The 26,692-nt window shown below is 35.6% G+C and overlaps 1 protein-coding gene across 4 annotated transcripts in view; it reads left to right on the top strand.

The window, feature by feature from the left end:
• The window catches only part of RB1CC1 (RB1 inducible coiled-coil 1), a 73,683-nt gene extending 49,607 nt beyond the window's left edge, over positions 1–24,076 (top strand). For 2 of the 4 annotated variants that reach the window (XM_021386530.1, XM_021386532.1), the window contains 10 exons: positions 185–2,100; positions 5,314–5,473; positions 7,607–7,715; positions 7,834–8,074; positions 11,768–11,819; positions 13,094–13,141; positions 16,382–16,440; positions 18,239–18,375; positions 21,810–21,880; positions 22,449–24,076. In XM_021386530.1, coding sequence (XP_021242205.1) covers positions 185–2,100; positions 5,314–5,473; positions 7,607–7,715; positions 7,834–8,074; positions 11,768–11,819; positions 13,094–13,141; positions 16,382–16,440; positions 18,239–18,375; positions 21,810–21,880; positions 22,449–22,526 — 2,871 coding nt within the window. In that variant the 3' untranslated portion in view covers positions 22,527–24,076. The remainder of the gene's footprint in view (positions 1–184; positions 2,101–5,313; positions 5,474–7,606; positions 7,716–7,833; positions 8,075–11,767; positions 11,820–13,093; positions 13,142–16,381; positions 16,441–18,238; positions 18,376–21,809; positions 21,881–22,448) is intronic. The other 2 variants (XM_021386531.1, XM_021386529.1) reach the window with 2 other exon arrangements.

Raw genomic sequence — 26,692 nt, 5'->3', positions numbered from 1 at the left:
ATGTGAGCAATTTTCCAGTAATTTTCAAAAAAGTACCATTTGCAATTTCTGCTATTTTTAGTTGAATTTTAATGTTATTTATTTTGCATCGTTACAGATAAAACTGTCTTCTTCCTTTTACTTTCCCAACACTTTTGCCTATCACCTTAAATATTTGTTTTATATTTTTTTCTTTAACTTGCAGGCCTCCAATAGTCAAGCATCACCACAATCTGCTACTACACCAAGGATGGAAAGTACAACAGGAACCACAATTGCTACCTCTTCAAGAACTCCTCCGTCACTCAGTCTTCAGGGTCCCCTGTGTCCTCCTGTGTGTCCCCCTGCTCCATTAGAGGAATTGTCACCAGACAGCATTGATGCTCATACATTTGATTTTGAAACTATTGCCCATCCAAACCTGGAGCATGCTCTCAAGCAAGGATCATTGGACTTGGATTCGTTAGCAGAAAGTCCAGAATCTGACTTTATGTCAGCAGTAAATGAATTTGTAATAGAAGAAAATCCAGTTTCTCCTAATGTTATAAGTGACCCACAAAGTCCTGAAATGATGGTGGAATCTCTTTATTCTTCAGTTATCAATGCAATAGACAGTAGACGTATGCAAGACACAAATTCTTGTGTAAAGGACGTTTCAGTAGAAAACACTTCTCGCAGTGTTTGCATGGAGAAGTGTAAGGTTATTGCTCAAGATTCAAAAGTACATTTAAGAGGTATAAAAGAAGATCTTTGCCACTTTAGAACACTTGTACAAAGAGAACAGTGTGACTTTTCTAATTCTTTAAAATGCACTTCGTTAGAAATAGTAAATACTATTGAAAAGGTAAAACTTTCACTTGAAAAAACACTAAAAGATAAACATCAAAAAGAACTGCAGTCTTTGAAAAGTGAATATGAAACCAAAATTAATAAATTACTGGAGGATGATGAGGAAAGCAAAAAAAAGATTATAAAGTTAAAAGGTGACTTGTTAGGCCTTGAGGAAGTACTTCAGAATAAGAACGATGAATTTGCAATGGTGAAAAATGAAAAGGAAGCTGTAGTTTCTCTTCAGAATGAAAAAGATCAGAAACTACATGAATTGGAATGCCAAATGGAGACACAAAATTCTGAAATTAAGAAACTGAGACAGTCACGTGAGATAGTACTCGAAGACTTGAAAAAACTTCATGTTGAGAATGATGAAAAACTACAACTCCTGAGGGCAGAACTCCAGAGTTTAGAACAAAGCCATTTAAAAGAACTGGAAAACAACCTACAGGCCAGGCATTTACAGGAATTTGAGAAGGTGCTAGCTGAGCACAAGGACAGTTTAGATAAATTAAAAAAAGAGAACCAGCACAGACTTGAACAAATGCAGGAATCTCATGCAGCAATTGTGCAAGAGAAACAACAACAGCTAGAAGAGTTAAAACTCAAAGTTTCAGATCTGTCTGATTTACGATGCAAATTAGAAGTTGAACTTGCCCTTAAAGAAGCAGAAACTGATGAAATGAAACTTCTCTTGGAAGAAAGCCGAAACCAGCAACAAGAGACCTTAAAATCTCAGATCGATAAGGAAACTGAAAGCTTAAGAAAAGAGATAGATAAATTAAACAGTAAGATACAAGTTAGCAGTGATGAATATCAAGTTGGCTTATCAGAACTAAGAACTTTAATGACAATTGAGAAAGATCAGTGCATTTCCGAGCTAGTAGACAGATATGAAGAAGAATCAAATTTGCTTAGAACTGAACTAAACAAAGTAACAATTCTGCATCAAAAAACTTCTGAAGCAGAAAAAAGACTTTCAGATCAAATAACAGAACTGCAATGTAAGTTAGAGTTGGAAAAGAATGCCCTAGAAAAGGAAAAAACAGAAAAAATGGCACTCTGTGAGCAGCAGGAAAAATATGAAGCTATTATCCATAGGCTTAAGGAAGAGAAAGATCTGTTAGTATCTAACCAAGAACAAGACAGGCAGTTGCTCATTCAGAAGCTCAATTCTGAAAAAGAAGATGCAGTACAAACTGCTTGTAAAGAGTTTGAATTACAAAAGGAAGCTGCTGAAAAAGGGCTTTTGGAAAAAATACAACAACTTGAGATGCAAGTAAATCAGAGGTACTGTAAGGATTAAGTTGCTGTGTTATCTTAGTATTCTAAAGTAACTACTGCACATTGCAGCATAAATATACTGGATTAAGTAAAACTTCTACATATTTGTAATAGTATTTATCTGTTTTTTTATTCAAGTTGCTTTCATTTTATAGGTAGTGATATTCCTGTGCCTGCAGTTAGGCACAAAGATTGTCAATGTCTTATACAATATTATTTTCAGACAGGTTTTATGTTTCAGTTTTGTAATGCTGTGCTGAAGGAATATTATTACAATAGCCTAAAATTCAGTTTTTGATGGTCTTATCCTGTCTCTTCAGTTCCATCCTTTGCTCTGGCTCTAGTACTGTGAGACCATGTGGTGGCTAACTTTTGGGTGGCCAACTTTCTTATACTGATTAACTATCTGCTTACGGAGGCACTGATGTTGCCATGAAAAAATGCATGAGAATATATGAACATCTGAGAGCAGTCCCACAGCCACCTGGACTTCAACTGTCTTTAACTGCCATAGTTATATATTTAAAGGTCTTCAGTTTGAGCTTTATAATGAAACACGCTTGGGCAACATCATTTTAAAGAGCATCGTAGCATGATGGTTTTTCATTGTTAGTTTCTGCAGTGTTTTTCCAATTGAGGAAAGAAAATTCCTTGCCATAAAAGCCAAGTTACGCCTCCTGACTTCCTGTTTCTAATCTACCTGCTAGTTCATAATGCTGTCAGCAGAGTGGATTGTGATATTGTGTAATGGAAATACTAGAATTTCTCTCTGTTACTATGGCTTAGAAATAATAATCTAGTTTGAAATGCTAGAATTTGTCATTAATGTTCTTGGATTGTCTCAGAACTGCAAGATTCCAAGATTAGATCTTGTTAGTACAATATCTAAGTTTTTCGTTCTAGGTATTACAATAATCAAGTATTTGAAATAGAAATAGCGTGATAAAATGGACATAAAAAGAACAATGCAGGACATGAGCACAAATTTAAGTTAGCATTTAACATTTAAATGTCAATGTAATGTTTCTAAGTTGAATGGAGGGAAGAGTTATGAAGAGAATCCAGTGATCCAGTGTACATGCAATTCACTTCTGTAGTGCAAAGAAAGATATAAACATCCACGTCACTTAAAATATCCACTTCATCCCTGTTACCTCAGGATTTTGAAATGCTAACATATCTGTCATTGATGTCATATCAGTGTTGGCATTTTGTGTGTCTCTGTACAAAAAAAGGTCAAAATAATGATATACCTCTTGAATTAAGATTCAGTGATTGGGTTACAATTAAGACCTCTGTCTTTCTTAAAATATTCTCTAAATTTAATAAAATATGGTGGAATGAGGAGGGGGAAAACATCAAATGCTGTATTCAGACCTTTTCTTTGTATTAATGCATGTAGAAGTTTTAAAAATGTGACACAGTAGGAAAGAGATGTAGCTATGTCATCAGACTTTAAAAAAAAAATACCATCTGCATTTAAATTTGAACAACTGAGCAGAGCTGTGTGTATTTCTATACAAACTGGATAAAATGTATTTCAAAGAAATGTTATCTGCTTCAGTCTGAAGAAGCATTAGTAGTTATGAATTCTGTCAAGTAATTTTTATTTTTGAAGTGTGATGTTAAAATATGTATTGCCTTCTAAGGCTTCTTTTTATGCCTTTTATCTGCTGTTATGTTTTTTTTCTAGGATGTGTTTCATCTCTGGAGGGCATATATGTTATGTGGATACGTCTTAATATTTCAAAGTCACTGTCTAGCTGTTTGTTTCTGAGTCCTTAAAACCCTAAGCTATGTCAGTAACTCGAGTTGTTATCCTCACTAAATTGTTGTTTAGAAGTTAATTTGTAATGTTAGGAAGAAACTTTTGCTTGTCACGTAAATGTCCTTTTCTGCAGGATCACTGTTACATTAACATTCCAGAAGCCACTGATGGTGACTTAAGTTGTTAAATTTGACCTGAATGTTTCACTGCTGTCAGGAGTTTAATTTTTGAACTTACATGAAAACTAACAGAAGTATTCAGAAGATAGAGAGAAATGTTTGTGACCTGTTCATTACCAGTATATGAAAATTTGTGTGTTTTGGTTATGACGTGCCTGGAAGTCATCATGATTAGGAGAGGCAATTGAACTACAAGCCATTTGCAACTTTCCTATTTAATCTTATGTACACAGTGTGTACTGTGCTCAACTGGGATTAGTGAAGATTAGTTGAACAATGCAATTTTTGTAATGACTGTCATTGAGCAGTTTGGTTAACTCCATTTATAATATTTGAAAAAAGTTAAAAGTATGATAGGACTACTGACTACTTTGAAAACTAAATTACATGTTGGTATCTTCCAGTCTTGGTATTTTGCAACCAGTTCCTAAGACCACAATTAGTGGTGAAGCTTCTTCATAAAGAGAAACTTTATGACATTAGGTCATAATGCACATCACACACACACTCTCACAGCTAGACTTTATTTGTAAATAAATTGAAGTTCAATCCAGCACAAAAGAATGGAAATTTAAAATAGTGCACATTTTAACAAAAGTTGCTCAATGAAGGGATGTGTCTGTCCTACTACTTCACAGTTATGCTTCATGATAACTCAAACCAAACCAAAGAAGAGGGTAGTTAGTGCTTTGAAATCAATGATTAGAAAATATTTTATCCGTTTAAGATGATCTGCTTCAAGAGCCATTTAAGGTTCTTATTCTTCTTGCTTGAGTGACAATTAATGCTTTTCTTTATGATTATTACTGCTGTTCTCTAGATTCTGCAACCCAGAGCATTTGTTTACAACTGGATTTCTTATTGCTGAATTGCTTACTTTTTGTAAGAGTTCTGGAGGCATTGCATTTTGACACAGTAAAATTCTTCAGGGAGTTGACATGTCATTGTTTCTTGTTTTACTGCTTTGCATACCATCTATTGATCTACATTACTCATCTATAGTAAAAATATGTCTTCCTTCTCAAGCAGATTTTAACAGTAGAGACGCTGATGGACACTAGAAAGCATAGTGCCCAAGAATAAGAATTTGGTCAGATGCATGTGTTTAAAAATAAAATTGAAGAGGAGGAAAGACTTAATTTAAATACGGTGTTCACTAAATATTTTTGAGAAATGTCTCGAAACTAACTTCTGACTTGTGTGTTTACTTATTTCATATATTTTGGGACTTACATGTGCTATGAATTTAAAGCCTAAACATTTTCTTTTAAGTCCTCCCACTGAATCATCTGCTGAATCAAGCTTGGTTGCTGAACTTCAAGAAAAGCTTCAGGAAGAAAAAATGAAATTCTTGGAGCAACTTGAAGAACAAGAAAGAAGAAAGAATGAAGAAATGCAGAACATTAGAACATCTCTAACTGCAGAACAGCAGGTAAAGCTGATTCTTCATTACTGTTCCTCCTATGAGACGGATGTGTTCTTTGCTGTTTGGAAGTTATGGACTTTTTTTTTTTGCTCTGTAACACTTGTGCATTCTGAATTTGCGTTATGATATTGTCTAGAGTCAGGATATGGCGTTCCAATGGAATTCAACATGCTTATTATTTTTCTTTTTGCTTAGTTGTTTGTGATCGATCCAGATTCATTTTTTTATCTTGACAGTTTTGCTTGTGGTGTTTTGCTAGTGCTGTAAGTCTTACCCCTTAATCTTCTGAAGTCCAGAAAGATGTCGCTTAAGTATAGTTTAAGTTAATGGTATTATTTTTGGACAACACACATTTAATGCTTAGAAATACTAATTGATTTGGCATGCTTCTTAGTGGCTCTTAGACTTTATTTGCCTGGGCAGATGGTGCTTGAGGTTCAATACAAATGTGATGTTTTAATTCATTCTTATTTAGCTTAATCATCTCTGTGTACTGCTTACCTCGATACAAACTCACCCTACACTGGTTTAATTATTACTGCACTAAATTACTTGTTGCAGTATCTTTTCTGGTGCATTTTTTCTTAAAGCATTGAATCTCTCAAATTTTGTAGGTGAACATTCACTTCTGAATTTAAGTCTCTAAGTAACAGCTATTATCTACAGCTTTGTTGCATTTGAATACTAAGAAAGGATTTTCTGTTCTAAGCACCTCTACTTACTTCAGCTATAGTGGGGTCAAATAAGGACAGAGACAGTTTAGTAATCAGCCGGCTTGGTGAAATGAATGCTTTAAATCCCTTGGTGCAGGCAGCATAATACCACAGGCAGTTATAAAGACAGAATTATTTCTGAAAGTTTTGGCTTGCAAACGTTAATAGTGAAGTGAGCCTTCTGTAGTCAGTGTATTAGGAATATTTTACAGATTACATAGACAATTGTAATATTTCTATCAGAATTGTTATGCCATTTTCCTCATGCAGTAATCTTCATTCATGCAGCAGAGTAGGAAAGGTTCAGAAGCATTGACAGCAGATTCTGATGAAGTACAGAATCTATTTAAAAAAAGAAAAAAAGAAAAAAAACATACCCAAATCAGTCAGTGCTAAAGATTTACAAAACTGTTGTTGCTGATCACTGAATATTCTGGGTATTGAACTTCACATTTTGGCCATTTTTGTCTCTGTAATGTTATCTTTGAGATGTTACTTATGCTTTTGGAGTATTGTGTTGGTTTTTGTATGCAGACATTTACCAAAGTCTGCTATGCACTGTGTAAGATTTATAACTGCACAAGTAGCTTGTGGTTTAAGGCAGAGATGAATAGGCATGTTTATAGGCATAGAGAATCTAAAGCTAGTCAAGATCATGTTTGGTTCTTAAATTCCCTGAAGAAGTGAAATTGTTGCTTAAAATATCCTCTTAATATGTGGTTGTTCATAGATTTTGCCTGTCTTGTCACCATAACCTCAAAAGTTGTAATGGTGAGTGTGTTGTTGTTAGCAGAAGGATTCAAGAAATAGAAAGATCTGTCAGACTGATACAGAAGCATATACTGGTCTTTATGTTAAGTAATTCAAGGTAATTCACCAGGATTCCTGTATAACTTCTGCATTAATTAACTCTTCAGTGAAGAATTACTGCACGACTTGAAATCTATTTTAATGCAGATTCTAGTCTGTTGTTCTAGTATACTGATAATTATATTTTTCTTTCATATTATGTATGCAGTGTAGCTTTGTCTTAATAGCCTATTTAATCCCCAAAATAGCTTTTTAATAAAAAACCTGCAACTGTAGTACATGAATTGGAATTTAAAATGTGTTAAAAAGTCAGTATTCTTTTAATGATGGCTTCTTTAGAATTGTACTGCATGTGTAATGTTGGACTTGGGAGTGGTGGGATGCGAGAGAGAAAATTTGAGAGGGAAGAAAGAGGCTGTTTCAGAGAATCCTCAAAACAAAATATCCAACAATATGTCCGAAAGAGTATGTGAAAACACTTACTTCCTTGTTTAATTTTAATCTAGAAAACCACAATGTGTAATATCTTTTGTACTTCCCTTGTTTTAGTGATGTCGTTTGCATTGCATTTATAATGTACATTTCGTATTTCAGTAGTATTTCTTTCTGTTTTCAGACCAACTTTAACACTGTTCTAGCAAGAGAAAAAATGAAGAAAGAAAATATAATTAATGATCTTAGTGACAAATTAAAAATGCTAACAGAGCAGCAAGAAAAAGATAAAGGTAAGCTAACTTCTGCAGAAGCTTGTGTCTTTTCTAATAGGATAATTCTGTTTGCTTGTTTGGTTTTACTCCTTTGTACTGTTGTTATTAAAGGAATTTTTTTTTACTTGTGTCATAGATTTGATTGAAACACTTTCTGAAGATCGAGCTCGTTTACTTGAAGAAAAGAAGAAGCTTGAAGAAGAAGTCAGTAAGCTGAGAAGTAGTAATCTTTCTCCATCAACCTACTTAGCAGCAACTTCAGAAGCCTGTGGAGCCTGCGCAGCTGATGTCCCCATTGAGACAGAGAGATTGGTTTCTGACATTGCACCTGAAGGGAGGATGGACTCCACCATGGAAACCAGTATGATGGCTGTGCAGTAAGTATGGGGCATTGTAGTAGAAATAGAGCATACTCACTCTTCTAGATGTGTGCTGTTGGACGTTCTGAAGTACAAATGAGCTAATTTAACATTCCCTCTACCTTTGACACTCTTGCTAAAATTATTCTTTCAATAGTACACACACAGTTGTGGCATCACAATTATTAGAAATGCTTGGTTTTCATGACTATAGAAGTAGACAGCTTCAAGGTGAAGCTTGATTAAAAGGTGAAGACATAGGTCTAGGTATGTAAAAAATAAGTAAAGTGGGAGAAGAGCAATTTTAACAGGGTCTTAGGGTGATCTAGGTGGTTGTGTGTTACTAGCATATCTTTTGAAGTGTGGGTGATTCTCATAGAAAACACAAACATAAAACTTTGTGGTTGCTTGTTCATGTGACTGCTGTAGATAGCATAATGATGTATCTTAGTGAGTGGGAAGTACTTTATAAAAATTAGGCCAAATCTTCTGAATTTAAAGAAAAAAATAAGCGTGAGACTGAGTAGCCTTGGTGGATTTATGTTTTATTGGAGAGGACAGATATTCAGGATCTCTTTATTTGTATAACCTCTGAATCATCAGTATTAGAACACTTATTAGAAGGTAGTTATAGGACTAGGAAAGAACAACTCTGCAATGTTTTAAATCCTTACTTGAGGGGAAATACCAAGGGCAAGCAACTTGCATGAAAGGTTTACTTTTAAGTACATAAAATTGATTCTTTAGTGTCTGGTTCTGTTGTACACTGGCATTACGACAAGTTGAAATAGCTCTTTAGTAAATATTGCTCACATTTCACTGTTTATCACAATTTGCAGAGGCTAGTCAATAGATGGCTAACCACGGCTATGTTTGAAATACTGAAGTGATTTAAGAGACCAAAGGGAACTCCATGAAGTTCTATTGCAGTGATCAGCTTCACTATATTTTGTATTTTTGATGTCCTCCTAAGGCAGCGTGCATTTGTATTGGTAGGTGTAATGCCTTACCTCATAAGTTAAGAGTCTATATGTAAAGCTAATAGACAGTGGCATGACTAAGCAACAAAACATCATCATTAGGAAGAGAACTAATTTTACTGTAATCGTTTTAGTCCTGAACTCCCAAGGGAGGTTTACAAAAAGAAAACAAAAACGTCAACAACAAAAAGATAATCATGGACTTCAGCTGCTCCTTACACACCTTGCCCTCCAGACCATTCCCCATCTTTGTAGCCCTCCTTCAGATGCTCTGTAGTAGTTTTATGTCCTTCTTATACTGTGGAACCCAAACTGTGCACAGTGCTTGAGGTGAGACTACACAGAGCAGAGCTAACAACCTCTCTCTTCACCTGGCTGGCAATGCTGTGCCTGGTGCACCCCAGGGTACAGTTGGCCCTCTTGGCTGCTAGGGAACACTGCTGACTTGGATTCAGCTTGCCACCATCGAGAACCCCCAGATCGCTTTTCTGAGGCTGCTGTCCAGAACCTTGTCCCCCAGTCTGTATATAGAGCCAGGGCTGCTCCATCCCAGGTGCAGAACCCAGCACTTGATCTTCTTCATGCAAATGGTGACCACCTTCAAATTTGTCAAGATCTTGGTGTAAGGCCTCTCTACCCTCAAGGGAGTCAACACTCTTCCAAATTTATCATCATCCGCAAATTTTGCTTAATTTAACTTCCAGATCTTAACTGGAGTCATTGATGGAAAACATTAAAGAGAGCTAGTTCAAAAATGGAGTCCTGGAGAATCCCACTAGTGACAATCAGGGCAACTCTCAGGCTTCCCCTTCCGTGTTTTTGTTGTCATGGAACATTCTTAGGGTCACACTACCACCACTTTATGATGTCACGAGCCACCTTCCTGACAACCAGTATAAATATGGTTCTGACAGCAGAACACCAGTTGCTAACTGACTTGTGTCCTGGTGGCCTTTTCCAGACAGAAGAAGCAATTGAGATAGAGCCTTTTCACTCAGGGTGAGAGCTTTTGTGGAGGACGATGGATCCTTCTCCACTGAAGAAGCGTAGGCTTCAGGGGACCTGAGCCGATGAATGTTGATCCACGTGAGGGTGATATGGAGCCCATGGAAGTGGATCTACCTCCAGAGAAAGAACCAGTGGAAGTGGATCCACCTCCATCAGGCCAGATGCTTGCCCAGAGACGTCACCAAGTCTGTTGGTGGTGCACCAGGGGTTCTCAGTTTCCATCTCTGCACTGAAATGTCACCATCTGCCAGAGAGACCTTGTGCTAGCAGCTGTGCCTTTTCACCCTTCTTTCCCTGTATGCCATCCTCATACTTCCCCAGGGCCTCTCACTTCTTCTTTCCCAAGCTCTGAGGAAACAGGAAGGACTGGGACTGGTGTCCTCTGAGCTGCTTTGCTTGAACAACAGGAGGAGTCCAGCAGATAGTCCTGAGCTCCCTGTGGCCTCTAGATGAGCACTGAGGAAGGCGGCAGGACTGGGACTGGCATTCTATGAGCTGCTGCACTGGGATGACAGCAGTCCAGTGGATGACCTTCAGCTCCCAGCAGCCTCCAGGCAAGCCCTGAGGAGGAGGGCAGGACTGGGACTGATGTCTTCTGGGCTGCTGTTTGGACAGCCCTGAGCTCCCTGTGGCCTCCAAACTGTGTCAGAGAAGCTACCGAGGCAACAATTTCTTTGAAGAATTAGAAAACTTTGGTGTGAATGGGAAGAAGGGCTGAAGTTCAGCATGAAGGTCCATTTCAGTTGCTCTGGACTGGAAAAGTCTGTTAGGACTTTTTTTCAAGACAGGAAAATAAACAATTTAAAAGCACAATACAAAATAATAATAATAATGTCTTAATTGTAATCTTTTAGTTCAACCTGGTGTTTTGCTTGATTTTATAGCATATCTTGTCAGACTAGATGAATACACTATAAGTTCAAAAATATGTCCATTTTCTTTTCCCTACCAAATCAAAATGGGCTACACAGTATATTGGCTCTTCCCTAGTAACCTCCCTTTCAAAATATAATTTAAATGTAATAGGAATTACTCTGTGTTCCTTGGAAACTTCTCATTAAGTTGTTAGCGTTATCTTGTTGTGTCCATCTGCTTTTTATCTCGCAGATGCACAGAGATAAGCACAGTTAGCAACACAGTATTCACATTAATCTTTCTCTACCAGGAAGTCCCAAAGCACAGAGCATTTAAACTGCCAAGATTAGGGAAATACAGCATTGTGAAGCTGAACTGCAGTATCAAAGGTTAGCTACCAAAGGCCTTAGATCTGTAGCTTTCACACTAATGTTTTGAAAATAATGCAAAATATGCAGAAATGGCTATATGTAACTTTGTTAGTTATTTATCAGTGGCTGAAAATTCACTGGGTTGAAAAAGGAAGCTATTTCAGAAAAATAAATAAAAAAGATTCTATCATTGCTGATTTTTAAGTTACCTTTCTGTGCTGTATTTTTGTTTTTCTCCACCCTCTTACTTCCTACTTTCCTGATCCTTTCCTTTCCTGAATGTATGCCTTGCCAATATATGATAGAATGCTAGGATCCAAAGTATTCCGTGAATTCCATGGTAAGCTCCCTATCATACTAGTGCAATGAAGGCATTCATCTGTGAGTGAGCGAGAAGGGGAAAGGAAAAAAAAAAAAACAACAAACAAACAAAAGAACATTTTTGTGTGTGGGGGGGAGCTATTACTTTTAATGTACCTGTCTTCTTTCTATTTCAGTGAAAACATCCACATGTCTGAAGAAAAACAGAGGATCATGTTGTTAGAAAGAGTGAGTAGACTGTAAGATTAAATATTTCAGCTAATTATTGTAAATATAAGTTATGTACTCTGGTGCAATATAGCGTCTTTGGTTTTTGGTTGAACTAATTTCACTATAACTGAAGCCATTCAAAATAAGCATTAATGCACTATATTTATACTAGGACTAGCTTAATTCACCTTATTCATGTGAACTTCAGTATAAATGTATCAGGCATAATAGTTCATTTTAGAAGTGACAGGTCATTCATCTAGGGAATTCTTTACCAGGAAAAAAAAGCTTGCGTTTTCTGATCAAAGCATCTGAACCAATTGGTCAGTCTTTATGATTGATTTACTTGTTTCTTTGGGAAACAGGTAACTTCTACTTGATCATTTTAATTCTGTCTGAGATGCATTATAGTCTTGATGATATTGCTTTCTGTAAAAAGCAAAATAACACCTATTTTGAGTGTTCTTACGTTATCAATATTCTGAAGTTACTGTTGTGCTCTTACATTAAATATTTATTTAATGTGCAGGCTGGGATTTTAAGTTTATACCTAGATGCCCCTGCTTCCACCTCATTCTCCACCCTTCCCCCCAAAAATTATAATTTAATTTTCACTTCTGTTACAATTTCTATTTTTTGTGTAGCTTTCAGTGTATGCTGAATAATGGAACACGTTTGGCAAAATAAGTTTTTTCTTATTAGTGAAAAGTTATATGAATCCTCAGTAGTTACACTGAAATCTCCAAGACTCTATACATTTGAACAATCCAGTCATATTTAACTCCATTCTGGTTGCCTTCTTCATGCCTATTCAAAGTTGAAACTTGAGTTTCAGTCCTTAGCTTTCAGATTTTTAGGTTCTCTTAGACTGAAGTCTGAGATTAGCAGGAGAAATTGAATATTGAACCATATAATGCAAGTGACTGGATGTTTCTAACTAATAGCGCTTGTGTGTTTGATTCTTATCTGTTTGCAAAGGATTTGTCATGGTTTGTATCTAGCAGCTACAAGTACTAATAAATTAATTTTATTTTGCTGTTTCATCAGTGAAATGTTTTCAAGTTAAGGAGAAAAAGTGTGGAGATGAACATAATTTAGTACTTGGTGTAGCCGCGGTAACTACTGTCCTTCAGACTTTGTATAAGTCTTTGTTCAAATTATGTTTTAATTCTATTTTAAAACTGTAGTAAACATGTGTATTGCGCAAGTAGTCTGGTCATATTAACACTATTTAAGATGTTTATACAGTTCAAGTTGTATTAATTAACTAATCAGGTAAGATTTTCTCTCAGACTTTGCAGTTGAAAGAAGAGGAGAATAAGAGATTAAATCAAAGATTGGTGAGTGTTTAACACGTTTTAAGTGCCTTAAAAAGAAAAAAATATTACGAATATTAAACTTGTTAAAATATACAAATGTTTTTAATGCAAGTGGCAAATTAGGGATTTGATAATCTTTCAGAGTTACCTCAACTTAACAGTTTTTCTTATGTAAACCATGAATAAGACTGGAGAAACCTCCTCCCAAAGAGGACAGACCATCCAGACTTGATGTGGGAGGAATAAATTTCAGTGGCACCATGGCTCAGCTTATTCAAGAAGAGTAGATTGAAAGTCAGTTTTCAAGATTGTCTATATCTCTGCATATCAAGTGTAACAAGGAGTGCTAGCTAACTTAGATATTATTTTGGGGAAATTGTTTCTGGAAGTTAGCATTTTGGAGATTTCTTCAATTTTCAGAATATGGATGCAGTATATTAAAATCAGTGCTATTGTCTATGTCACACTTCTAATAGAAAGTATTTTTAAGTTAAAAGCCAAAAATCTAATTATCCTAATTAGAATATTCTGAGGCCCTTTAACCTGCACTTGTATTTTTGTCAAGTGTGAAACTTCAGTTCTGCTTAGCTACTGAAAATACTTAAGTCATTGTTTTTAACACTGAAGTATTAGTCAATGCCTAAGGAAGAACGGTGAATATGCTGACAGTTACTTTAATTCATGAGCTATGAATCCTTCTCTGTTTATTTACCCACAACTTAGCCTTGCTAACAGGTCTCAACCTTAAGCTTAAAAAAATAAATTACTGTGTGTATGGGAAACAGATGTTTCTCTTAGCAGTGTTGGTTGGACTGGCCGTGGATATCTCCCATTTCCTTAAAGGGACAGATGGTAGCTAGTAATTTACTAGGAACTGGTATCTTAGTACTTGGATGAAGTTGTGTTTCATAGTAGGAATGTTTTTCTCCAGTTAAATAGGAGACCTTGACAGTCTTCTGTCTGAGATAAGATTGAAATTTGCTTTATAACTTATTTCTGTTATGTATTCAGGTATGAAATTGCATTTTTTTAAAGTCTTTCACACTGAATAGTCTGCCAAACCTTTGTGTAGATCTTTCTGAATTAAATTCTGGAGCTCTTCTCATCTCAGAATAAAAATAAATTGAAGGAGTTCTGGTGTTACTGTTAACATAATTAATAACAAGCTGTGTGGGGGAGTGTCACAGAGTTATAAAACGATGACCGGGAAATTAGCAACTTATTGATGTGTAAACCAACTCAGAATCATTTTCAAAATCAAATGTACATAAGAACATATACTTTCAATTCCTTGCATCTAAGTCAACTGTTTTGTAAATAAAATATTTTGTCTCCTCCTCCTCTTTTCTCCCACCCACTTTACCATACAGTCTTCAAACTTAGATATGCATTAACAAACAAATATTTATATTTAGCTACTTCAAATAAGGAACCCAGAACATTTTCTACACAGAAAAAAGCTTTTCAGCCCATTAGATTTTGCAGAAAAAGAATTGTGGGTTACCTTTGTAAGCAATAAAAAAGAAAATGGAGCTCCTTTTAATGACAGGAATGATGTTAAAGGATTTCTGGATCTGAAAGGAACTTTATGCCTATTAGGCTGTTAGTACACTAGGCATAGAATATTCTCAAGTTGTAACAAGTTGTAATGGAGATAATGTTCTGTGCTTTTTCTTAGTTAGAAATAAATGAAAAATACAGAAATCAGGCTAGATTGCGTTTTAAATTAAATTTAAAGCTTAGTCCAGTTTTTTTGTTTGAAAAAAAAAAAGTATTAACACAAAAAAGAACTTTGCACCTCTACACTAATGCATATAGCATGGGAAATAAGCAGGACAAGATGGAAACTGTGGTGCAGTTAAAACATTATGGCCTGATTGCTCTCACAGAAGCACAATAGGACAAATTGCACAACTGGAATACTATGATTCACTCTGTCTAGACCTGAGGCCGCCAGTACAGGAGAGATGTTGAGCTGTTGGAGCAGGCCCGGAGGAGGGCCACGGAGATGATGAGAGGCTGGATCATCTCTCCGATGAAGAAAGGTTGAGGGAGTTGGGCTTCCGCAGTCCGGAGAAGAGGAGGCTCCTGGGAGACCACATTGTGGCCTTCCAGTACTTAAAAACAGGAGGGGAAACAACTTCTTACACTAATAGCAATAGAACAGGGAGGAATGGCTATAATAAAAGGGGGGAAATATAGGTTACATGTTAGGAAAAAAATCTTTAGGGGGCAATGAGGCCCTGGGACAGGCTGGCCAGAGAAGCTGTGGGTGTCCTGTCCCTGGAGGTGCTCAAGGCCAGCTTGAATGGGGGCCCTGGGCAGCCTGAGCTGGTGAGGCCACAGCAAGGGCTTGGGACTGGATGGACTATAAGGACCCTTTCTGCTTGAGCCATTCTATGAAGTCTAAAGCACTTTAGAGAAATATCTGAGCAAGTTACATGGAGTTGACGACTTCCATGTTAGCTGCAACATTTCTTACTAAAAAAAAAAGTCCAATATGAATGAGTAAAATGTTGTGTCTAAAAGAAGAAAAAAGAATCTGAAGTTGGACTGCGTAAAGGAAACTTCTGAAAGGGTCATCAAAAGTCAAGAGCTTTTTGTGCTGGGCTGTCTTCAGTCTGAACTAATTTTCTTACAGTTAAAAGGTGTATTTTGTAGTGAAGAAAATGATCTGTGAGTAGGCTTCAAGATGGTATCAAGACAGGCTTGAGAATTATGTGCAGAAAGTTGCAGAATTAAGCTTTTGCTTTGTCTTAGTACAGTTGACTAAAATTTTTGTCCAGGGAGTCTCAATGGTATGTAGCACAGTAAGCTTCAGATTATGTGACAGTCCACAAAAAAAAAAGACCCCATATTGAGTTCAACATCTAGAGTTTATCTGCGGTAAAGTTGTGTAACTTCCAGTATATCACCATCCGATTCCTTAGAATGCCAAAGGCATCTGTGTTAGAATGCATAGCTACTCTTCTGTGTACTCAGAACAAATCTTCAGTAACGCTGATCTGGAAAGCACTTCTCACTGTTGAATAATGGAGATATCAGGTGTTCATAATCAAAGGTAATTACTAAAAAAAAAAGCCTGCTGCAGAACAAAATGACAGAATTGTATGTAGTTTTCTTGAGTGAACTGATCTGCAAGGACAGGGTTTAAAATCTATAAAGAATAATTTCTGTTAACTGTATAGTTACCTTAAATTTACACTTCATCATAGCTTGCCAATTCTTTATAGCTTTTCTTTTTTGTTTTTTTTTATATAGATGTCCCAGAGCATGTCATCAGTATCCTCAAGACATTCTGAAAAAATAGCAATTAGAGAGTAAGTACTTGTTTATTTCCCTATAAACAGATTACTGTGCTTTCAGTAATAACTATGTAATTAAAGAATTCAGTTCTTCAGTTCTTTCTTTGTGATGAAAAGATTCATAGATCATCTCAATAGTTTACACGTCAGTTATTGAACAATCTTAGTTCAGTATAAATAAAATTTTAAACATTTATTTTTCCTGTTTTAAAAAAAAGAGCCTTTTCAGTTTGGTGAACTTGACTTTCTTGTTTTTTTTATTCTTCCCCCCGCCTTTCCTTATGTTATTCATATACCTCATGGGACTCCTAGAATGCATGCAATGTTTTCTCTTAGGTTCCTTTTTTGTTTTTTTCAGCTATTATTTCATGAAGAAAAAGTGGTAGTACGTTTACCCTGGATGTGTAGTGTTACCTTGTGTTTGCTGACATCCTACTTTGCCAAAATCTTAAAAAAAATTTGGCCTGAGATAATGAAATGATCACAATTATTTCATTAGATATGATTGAACTAATAACGTAGATTTAAGAGTTGATACTGGGGAGTGAGGGGAGAAGTGTTAATTGTTGCAAAATATGAAAGCCATAGACAGCTGTTTAGTAATTTTTCGGTCTGAGTAACATCACAAATGTTTAATGATGCTATAAAAATGCTTATTATGATGCTATATAGCTATAACATGCTATAATGATGATTCCTTTAATGTTTTCTGATTTGCACAAAATTGTATTTTTATAATAATGGTAGTATGTGCAGAATCAGCCTTTCCTTTGAGCATGTCGGCATTTTAGCAGCTCTCTTGTTAGTAGCTGGGGAGGAAAATAATACCAAAGAATACACCTGTGCAAGAGAGATGTCTTTGTCTGAATCTTTATAGTCTGTCATAGTACAGGAGAAAAGCTTGTAGTATTGCTTATTTAATCTGAAAGTGCACATTCTGGAATATGAGCTGGATTTTGCTCTGGATTTACCTATTTATCCCTGAGTAGATACCTCCACTCTCTGTTTATGAAGAAGAGATTTCCCCTTTCTTTGCTAATTCCTCCCCCACTCCAAGAATAGTATTAGTATTTCTTACTGGATTGCTCTTGTGGTTTAATGCTTAATTTATAGCTATTTTAGACTTCATTTCATTCATGGATAATTAAATTGCTTCCAGCACATTTGCACTGTGAAACAGAAATTGGAGGCAGAAGAAGTTATCTGAATTATGTTACTGAAACTTGGCATAAGAATTTTGTAGCTTCCTGTGTTATCCTGGTGTTAGAAGAAACAGATTTTAAAAACTTTACATAAAAAGTCTGTCACCAGACTGTTTCTTTCATTTTTAACTCTTTGATCAAAGTCTGATGAATATTCCATCCCTCCCTTGCGCTTAAAATTTTAAGATTAGATATCTACATAAATACTTTGTTGTATTTTTGTGATCAAATCAGCTACAGTGGTAGATCTACAGTTATAATACTGTGGTGCAGTGATCATCATTAGTATTGGTGAATAAAAATCAGTATAAAGAGACTTTAGTATTCTGTTAGATATTCCTGTTCATATTTTGAAGCTTGTTGGTTGGAAAGTTGTCAGTTCTTCTGGGGAAAAAAAATAGAGTATGGATATAGAAAAACATTTTAAAAACATACTTAGTTACATTTTTTTTTTGTTGATTCCACAAAATACGAAATGTGAATGACAAATAGAAAATTCTGTGCTGCTGTACAGAAGTCTCATCCTGGGCAATATGTGGAAATACATTTTGCGTAATTTATGTTGTCTTAAACTTTCATGCTGTTTTTGCTAAATTCCTTAATTTCTTTAGTTTTCAGGTTGGCGATTTGGTTCTCATAATTTTGGATGAAAGACATGACAACTACGTATTATTTACTGTTAGTCCAACCTTGTATTTCTTGCACTCAGAATCTCTTGCTGCACTGGACCTCAAACCAGGTGAGTGTGGTAAGTGTCAAATTACTTTCAATTATTATGTCTTCTTCCAAGTAACACTTTTAAATGATATTCTGATAGTAAATGGTATTATAAAAACATCTGTGGTAAGTATAAAAAGCATGTAATATAGGTAGCTATTATCTTTCCAGCTTTTGCTATTTGATATTAAATGATATTCAGTGCAGAACATTTTAGAGCTAGCTGTGAAAAATAGGAGAAAATATCTACGTCTTCAAAGTAAGTTGTAATAAGTGTCAATCTTATACATAGCCAGTATATGTAAATGTAAAATTGTAGAACAGCACAGATGATGATCAGATCTAACCTTTCTCAGGAAAAGAGAGCCTGGGTAAGGTTATCTTGCATCCTGGCCAGTTGCATCTTGAAAACCTCCAATGATGGGGAATTATACCACATCCCTGAGTAACTGACCCTTCGCACTGTAAAAAAAAAAAAATAATAAAATAAAATAAAAAATTCCAAAAGCTTCAAAGCCTCTCTAAGTGCAGTTTGTACCTGTTGTACATTGTCTTCCCTATGTAGTTGCTTGTGAAGAGATCCTCCATCCTCTTCGCAACTGTCCCTTTAGCACTGGAATACTGTGATGAGATCCTTCCAAGCCTTCTGTTCTCCAGGATGAAAAGACCTGACTGCTTTAGCCTTTTTTCATAGAGCAGGTTCTCCAACTTTTTGGTTATCTAGGGAAAACCTTCCTATTCTGAATAGGCGTTTAACTTTTCAGAATCAGCAGTAATAATGTACAGGCCTATTTTTATGTAGATTTATATTTTTAATGACTTCTTTGATGACAAAAACCAAACTCAAAACTCATTGTAACGTTTCTTTCCAAACTACGCATGCTTAGTTCTTATTTTTAATACCTGTCTTTATGATATTCTTTGAAGATTGTCTTTGGATAAAATTTGTTCTCTATATGGAATTTAGGAGCTTAGAATTTAATTTCAGACATATATTTAACTCCAGTGTAGGGAGATTTGCAAACAATATTTTTGCTGATAAAGTTTTTCCATCATATCTAGTTATGTTTATCAGGACTCATTATTCCTCAGAGAATAGTTTCTGTATGTTTTGCTTATGTTGCCACCGAAGTTGGTGGTGCATTTGCTTACCCCCACCCTTTAATATTTACATTATATGTCAGCTATTTTTGGCAGCTATGTAAACTTTGCGAAGTTGAAGCATTAATCTCGTTGAAATTAGGAAAAGTAGCAGAATGTTTAGTGTATTGCACTAAACTACACACTAAAAGAAATAGATTCATATAAATGTTTTTAAACTAACATACCTAATGTACGCATTGCAAACCTTCCCAGCCCACCATGCTCCATATTTTCATTGCAAAAATGTGTAAGAGCATACATCAAAAGGAACTTTCATACTAATTCTGACTTTTCAGTGAAAATTTCTATATGGTGTTGTGAGACGCTGTCAACTTCCTCTCAATCAGCTGACCTTATTGTAGATTTCAATCACAGTGAAAGATAAAGCCACCAAGCTCTAACTGATTTCAAGGCTGCTGATGAATCTATGCTGTGTTTTCTGTGACACATAGGGGAAGCATTCCTACAATACTTACAGACAGATATAATCTAACAATGGCATTGGTATTGCATATATCTATGAAATATGATTGATTTTATTGTTTTTCATACATAAGGTAACCTCTGTGTCAGTTTGTATATTATTCTGAAGTTGTGATTCACTGAACTCTTCTAATCGACTTAGTTTCTTCCATTCTTCACCACTTGTTAACTAGAGGTAGTGTTCAAATTTGAGAAAACTGTGAGTAGAACAACGATGAAGATTTAAAATTTGCTTTTGGAACACATTTATTTTGAGTTTGGTACTTTAGGAAGCAGTGTCTTGGTTCTATCCTCACACCAGTAAAGTGGGAAAAATGAAAAAAAGGTTATTACTTCACTATAACTTGTGATAAGTTATAATTGGTGTAGGCCTAGGCACTGCAGATTATTATTTTAAGGACTGCCAGAAAAAATCTGAATCTGACCTGTTGTACCAACATGGATATATCATGTTAATAATTCTATACAGATCTAACTATAGTATTAAATGTTAGAGGTTTAAGTTGTCATAGATTTTCTCTGCTTTGAATGACACTGAAATTGACCGTAGACTGCATGTTTTCTGTGATGTTACACATCATCTGGATATAGAAGCTTTCATTTGCAAATTTCAGGGATAAATGGCATCTTTCTCATTTTTGTGAAATAAGCAAATTCAGAAAAACTGTATTTTCTGATTTAAATGTTAGTTTAAGTGGATTTGGGTCGGGTATGAATGCTTCACATGCTTCATACAGGTCTGTAGAAGTTTGAAGCAGAATGGAATCTGCTTCATTATTGTGGTTTAACCTGGCAGGTGGCTAAGCACCACACAGTTGTTCACTCACTTTCCCCACTGCTTCCAATTAAGCAGAAAAAAAAAGTAGAACTCATGGGTTGAGATAAAAACTATTTACTAACATAGAGAAAAGGATAATAATTATAAGTGTGTGTGTATGACAAGTGATGCACAAGCAATTGCTCACCAGCCCCCACCCAGTGCCCAGCTAGCCCTCGAAGTAGCTGAAGAGCGTGATGAACTCACACCGCCTTCAGGTCTCTCCTACGGCATGATGTCACATGGTATGGGATATCCCTTTGGCCAGTTTAAGTGAGCTGTGCTGATTCTGTCTCCTCCCAGCCCTTAGCATGAGCTGAGAAACTGAAACAGCCTTGGCTCTGTACAACACTGCTTAGCAGTAACTATAAACATTGATGTGTTATCAGCATTGTTTTTCTCCTAGAACCAAAACATAGCATCATAACGGGCATTCTGAAGAAAACAGTTCTGTCCCTGCTGAAACTGAGACAATTATTAATAAGCAAATTAATTTTTGACAGTAAGAATAAAATTTCAGACACTGATTCGAGTGATTCATGTTCTTATCACTAGATAGTTTTTTCATAGTCAGGCTTAGAAGAGCGCTGCTAATGCACAGCGTATTTGAGCTGTTCCTTCAGTCTGTTTTTGATGCTTTTTTCATGCCGTGATCATTGATGCTTTGAGAAGAGGAAAGCAAGTAAAATAGATACTGTTTTGTAGAATAGAAGAGAAATAAACGTTTCCTTACTTTATACAAGCTGGAAGTTTTGTACAAAGACTTTCAATCTTTTGAAATACTTCAAGAAATTATTATCTTCAGTCCAACCCAAAGATCAGGCTGGGTTAACTAATTTTCAGCCCTTAAGTGAAGTGAGAGTTTTGATTTGCTTTTGTTTTCTCTAATTTTAATTTTACAAATTAAATCTAAACTGAAAAAGCAATTTTTTAGATTTGAAATTTCCAGTGACCTTGTTCTTACATCTTTTCTGTTACCTGCAGTTGATATACCCATAATAATAAATATATTGTCTCTTTAGCTTCAGGTGCATCTAGGAGACCTTGGGTGCTGGGAAAAGTGATGGAGAAGGAATATTGCCAGGCAAAAAAGGTAAGGAAATGGGAGAAGAAACATAATCTGATTAAATTAATAGAGAAGAAAATCAGATTGTCTTTGTAAAAATTTTAGAGTAATGAATGAGAGTACTTCAGGAAGAAAATTGTACAAGGTTCTGCCATTCCTGCTCTACTCTTCAAGTCATTGAATAGCACAAGAAGGGGAACTAGAAAAAAGAGAAAGTGAGCAAGTGACTTGGGTGGAATTGCCTCTGGAAAACCTGCCTGTGTGAGAAAACTTTGCTTTCTCTGGATCCTTCTGAACATTTCTGATAATCCTGTGCAATCACATTTCAGTGACTTGTAGGCTGCAATTATAAAGTTCCCTTTGATTCCTAGAAAAATTGTGGTACCTTTAAGCATCAGGGGAAATAATGCGGCATCACTGAAGGCCCAGATATAGAAATAATTCAGTATGAGGAAGTATGGAGGAACTTTGCCAGACTCGAAAGAGGAGGGATGGGAGTCTATTTTTGCTTAAAAATGTATTAATCAGAGGAATAGTCTTCCGATTACATTTCTAATGTGATTTGTTTTGTTTTTCTTTTTTTTTGTTTTTATAGGCACAAAACAGATTTAAAGTTCCTTTGGGTACAAAATTCTATAGAGTGAAAGCAGTACCATGGAACAAGAAAGTATAACACAACAGAATTTCAGTCCATTCTGTCTCCATTCTTTTTTGACTTGTCCTTCAGTGCTCATTCATCGCTCCGAATACCAGGCCATGTTTTTATACTGAGTTCATGTGACAAGATACTTCACTGATGTACTGCTTTTACTTTTTAACAGGTCACATTTTAGAAACAAGAGTTGCATCAAAATCTCTGGCCCTAACCGTTCCAGTTTTTTACCCTGATAACTTTAGGAGTGTGGACCAAATGCGTTCATTTTCTCAAAGGGCATCCACATGCAACATGGTTTGTCAGCCATGTTAATTGCCTGTTAAATATACATTAGCTTGTATTTAGGTGTTAAGTGTTAGTTACCATTATTACCAGCATATGTCCTTTTGTGAAATCATTATCAAAGTACTTGCACTCTTTAACAGATTCTTTGTATGTGTAAAATTCATCAACTATTTAAAGAGGAGTGTTCATTGCATGCAGATAATCATATAATTTTTCTTCAACATGAGTTTGCCTCAGTAGATGAATAAAAATAACTACTGCAACTTGTTTCATTACATGAAAATGCTCTTTAATGTTATTAAAAAAAAAAAGAAAAAAAAAACAAAAACCCTTGTAATTTGTTGGACTGATTTTGGAAATCAGTCACAGTTAGATCTGCAATCTTCAAAAGCACTTTCAATGGATTGATCACACAGATTCTGAAGGGAAGACAGCTGTGCTCTTTGTTCAAAGTGAAGCACTTGTTCTTCCTGACAAACCAGAAATCTTGTATTAATCTATTTAGAAAAATCATATTGATGAAATTGTATTTCATGGTTGAGTTTCAGGAAAAAACTCATTGTACATTAACCATACAAGAGTCATTTAAGTAACAAATTATTGTAATTGTAAAAGACATGTAGAATTTTAAAACAATAAAGATTTGAAACTGTATGGTTGAAGCATTTGTGTGCCTTTTAAATATTAACTTTCTATAATGTTTATTTTATATTAATCTGTTGTAGCTTTTCTCTGTTTACTTGAGCAAAGTTTCATTATATAGAAATAACTGTTTTCTCCAGGGAGAGTTCATGTTCAGTAACATCCAGTAATTACAAGAATTACCTTGTAATAATAAAAAGAACTTAAGTAGAAATTAATTTTCTCAGCTGATAGGTGACATTTTTAAAAATGTGGTTATTTATTTATTCCATTTTATTTTTTAATAACACTACGAAAAGTTATACCATGAATGTGTAACTAGCTGAAAGTGAAATTCTAGATTAAGTAATAAGCTTATGTCTAGGACTTAATGGATAAAATCATGTAACTATGATTTATTTTCAGGAGATGTAGAGAGGAGGAAGATAAAGGTAAAGAAATTATCAAAATAAGTGTTGATGCTTTTGCCCATACGTTGCAAATAATGTTCCTCTAGACTAACCAGTAACTTGAATACCCAGAAATTCATGTATATACTTTACTTAAAAAAAAAAAAGTTATAATTTCAGATGTTTTAAGTTGTGAAATGCGTAGACTTGGAATTGTATCTCATCTCTGATTAAAATAAAACTAAGACAGTTGATCTCTGGAAAATAGGATGTCATTTTGTCAAGTCGCATTCTTATCTGATTCTTAAATTTGCCAGTTGCTGTATTGACTTTTCAAAGTTGCTTAGCAGGAAGTGTTTTGTATTTCAGGAACAATATTGCTATTGTTGAATATTATCCAGTGTCAGCTGTGTAAATATCATCTATCTATGAAACGATGCAAAAAAAAAAAAAGCACGATGCATTATTTTCACTGAATGTTTTACCTTCAAATTCATAGGAATTCAGTTCTGTCTGGAATTTCATTGCAGCCTCATTCCTTTAGCTACTGAGTGTAAGAAAGTCACACGTAGATCTATTCATTTTTTCTCATATGCTGCATGTTCATTTGCATGAATATCTTTTACTCCACTGACAAAGCTTCTTCCACCTGAGGCAATCCCCCTACTGCTTTGAGTATTACTTGTTTTCCAAGGACCCTGAAGCCACCAAGACCACAGGTCCATCCATTTCTGGGAGAGCAGTTGCTCCTTGAGTAACAGCAGTGGATCTGCACAGCTGTATGCAGTCCTGCACTACAACCTAAAACCCCACGCTGCAATCATTGAATATGATACTTCAAAGTTAACTCCCTAAGTTCTTTCTTCATGGAGAAGAGGATGTGTTGGTGAAGTTCTAGGTTGGGAAAAACTGCTAGTTTGATTACGGCCCTACAGAACTATGCACCTACGAGCAGAGAACTCCTTTTAGGGCATACAAAAGTTAAATCGTGTTTCTGGTACTCTTGTCTCAAAAAGCGTTTGTGCCTTGCTATTCTGTGTCATGAGCAAGGTCATTGTGGGTTCTGGGATCATTGTGAGTGTAGAAGTGAGGTGAGTGCAGAACTCCATGTTGAGAATTTGAAAACAAAAAAAAGTGAGAGGACTGAGCTTTCATATGAAATAAAAAGTTGTTTGTTGCCTGGATTAAAATATATGTACATACTTAAACTTTTATATGGACAGTAGCAGTAGTGATATATGATGCTTTGAAACTTGGCTTGTTCCCCTTCTGATTTCTGTCTTAACATAGACAAAAACATGACTGACGTTTATATAACAGAAACACACAAGCAGTTTATGAACGTGAACTTGTGAGGCAGCTAAATACCTTGATTAAAATAAAGTGCTCTAATGCAAACCATGACGGAAGAAAAAGTCCTTCCCTGCTGATATGCGCCACTTAAGAGAATACCAGGATATATCTGTTATTCTTTCATGACATCATACTTGTAAATTATAAATAACCAAAAAACCAAAGCAATGGCTTTGGTTTTAAGGAATATTTGTCATGTGTTTCATCTTATAATCTTTATGTATATTCAAAATGGAAATTCTGTCAAACAAACTCCTAACATATTCAGTAATGATTCTGAACAGTCATTGAAAAAAATTTAGTTTACATATTTTTTGTATGTCACAGTCTTACTGGTTCTTGAAAGTATGCTTGTTATGCACCACCTATGTGTTTCGTCTTGCTCCGTAATAAAACTTTGTATATAGCTATATAACTTGGAGGAACAGCGTATTCACAAGGTTGGGGGAATGCTGAGAATAAGTTAGATCATCAGAGATTTCTCTAATTCTTTTTTGTTGGAAATGTATTGGTTTAAAAAGAAAATGAGTGACTTTTTTTGTGTGTGTGTGTTTCAGCAGCAGCAATGATATTTTGAAGTGCAGAATAACATGAGTGGTGGAGAGAGCTGATTGAAAGCAAACCTTATCCTTTGGACCTAAACAAAAAGGATGAAAGGGTGCGATGATTTAAAAGGGCTCTTTTTACTGTTCTTGAAAGTACCCTGAGAAGTATGTGGCCTTTTGTACAGCTCTGCTGCAGCAGGTCTCAGTCTGGTGCTTGTGCTGTTAAGAATTCAGTTGTGGTTCTTTTGAATCTTGTTATGGTCTACAAGTAAGGCTGGTTAAGTATATGCTGAAGTGTATGTGTTTGTGTTTCCCTAAATACAGCTACCATTACATATGTTGCATAGCAAGACTGGGAAGTCAGTCCTCTGCTCTGCAAAACTATTTGGTGCTGTTTTGCAGTATGAGATTTTCTCCGTGACGCAGTATTCCACCCTTTCTCATTTTGTGGGGTTTTAGCTGGAAATCCCACTGGCTGTAAACAGTAAAAACTGAAAAGTAGTTCATAGTTCTTACTCATTCCTGTCAATTTTTCATCAATAAGTTGTAGTTGATAAAATTATTTTTCCTCGGACTAAAATGATTAATGCTAGAAATTGAGCATTCGTCGCTCAGCGATTGTTGCCTTTTCAAGCTACATTTGACTATTAGACTTCAGTAAGCTGCCTCAGTGCTGCATTTTAAGGTCACGATGTCTTAATATCACTTTACAAGCCATTCTGCAGTCCTGAACCAATGATGATAAATTATAAATGTTAAACAGTTACTTCCTTTAGCACTCACAGTAATTAAATCACTTGTATTAACAACATCCATATATAATACTGAGGATTACTGGAAATTCTGGTCCTGTGTTCCAAGTAGCTACCGGTGAAGAATTCAGTTCAGTGTTAACATGCTCAAGTGGTCTCAGGATCGCAGAACAGTTGTAGTTGGAAGCGATCTCTCAAGGTCAGCTTGTCCAGGTGCC

Source organism: Numida meleagris, chromosome 2 (genome assembly GCF_002078875.1).
Source record: "Numida meleagris isolate 19003 breed g44 Domestic line chromosome 2, NumMel1.0, whole genome shotgun sequence".
Classification (NCBI taxonomy): Eukaryota; Metazoa; Chordata; class Aves; order Galliformes; family Numididae; genus Numida; species Numida meleagris.
The sequence above is the reverse complement of the archived record's forward strand: the minus strand, read 5'-3'. Positions and strand labels throughout refer to the sequence as shown.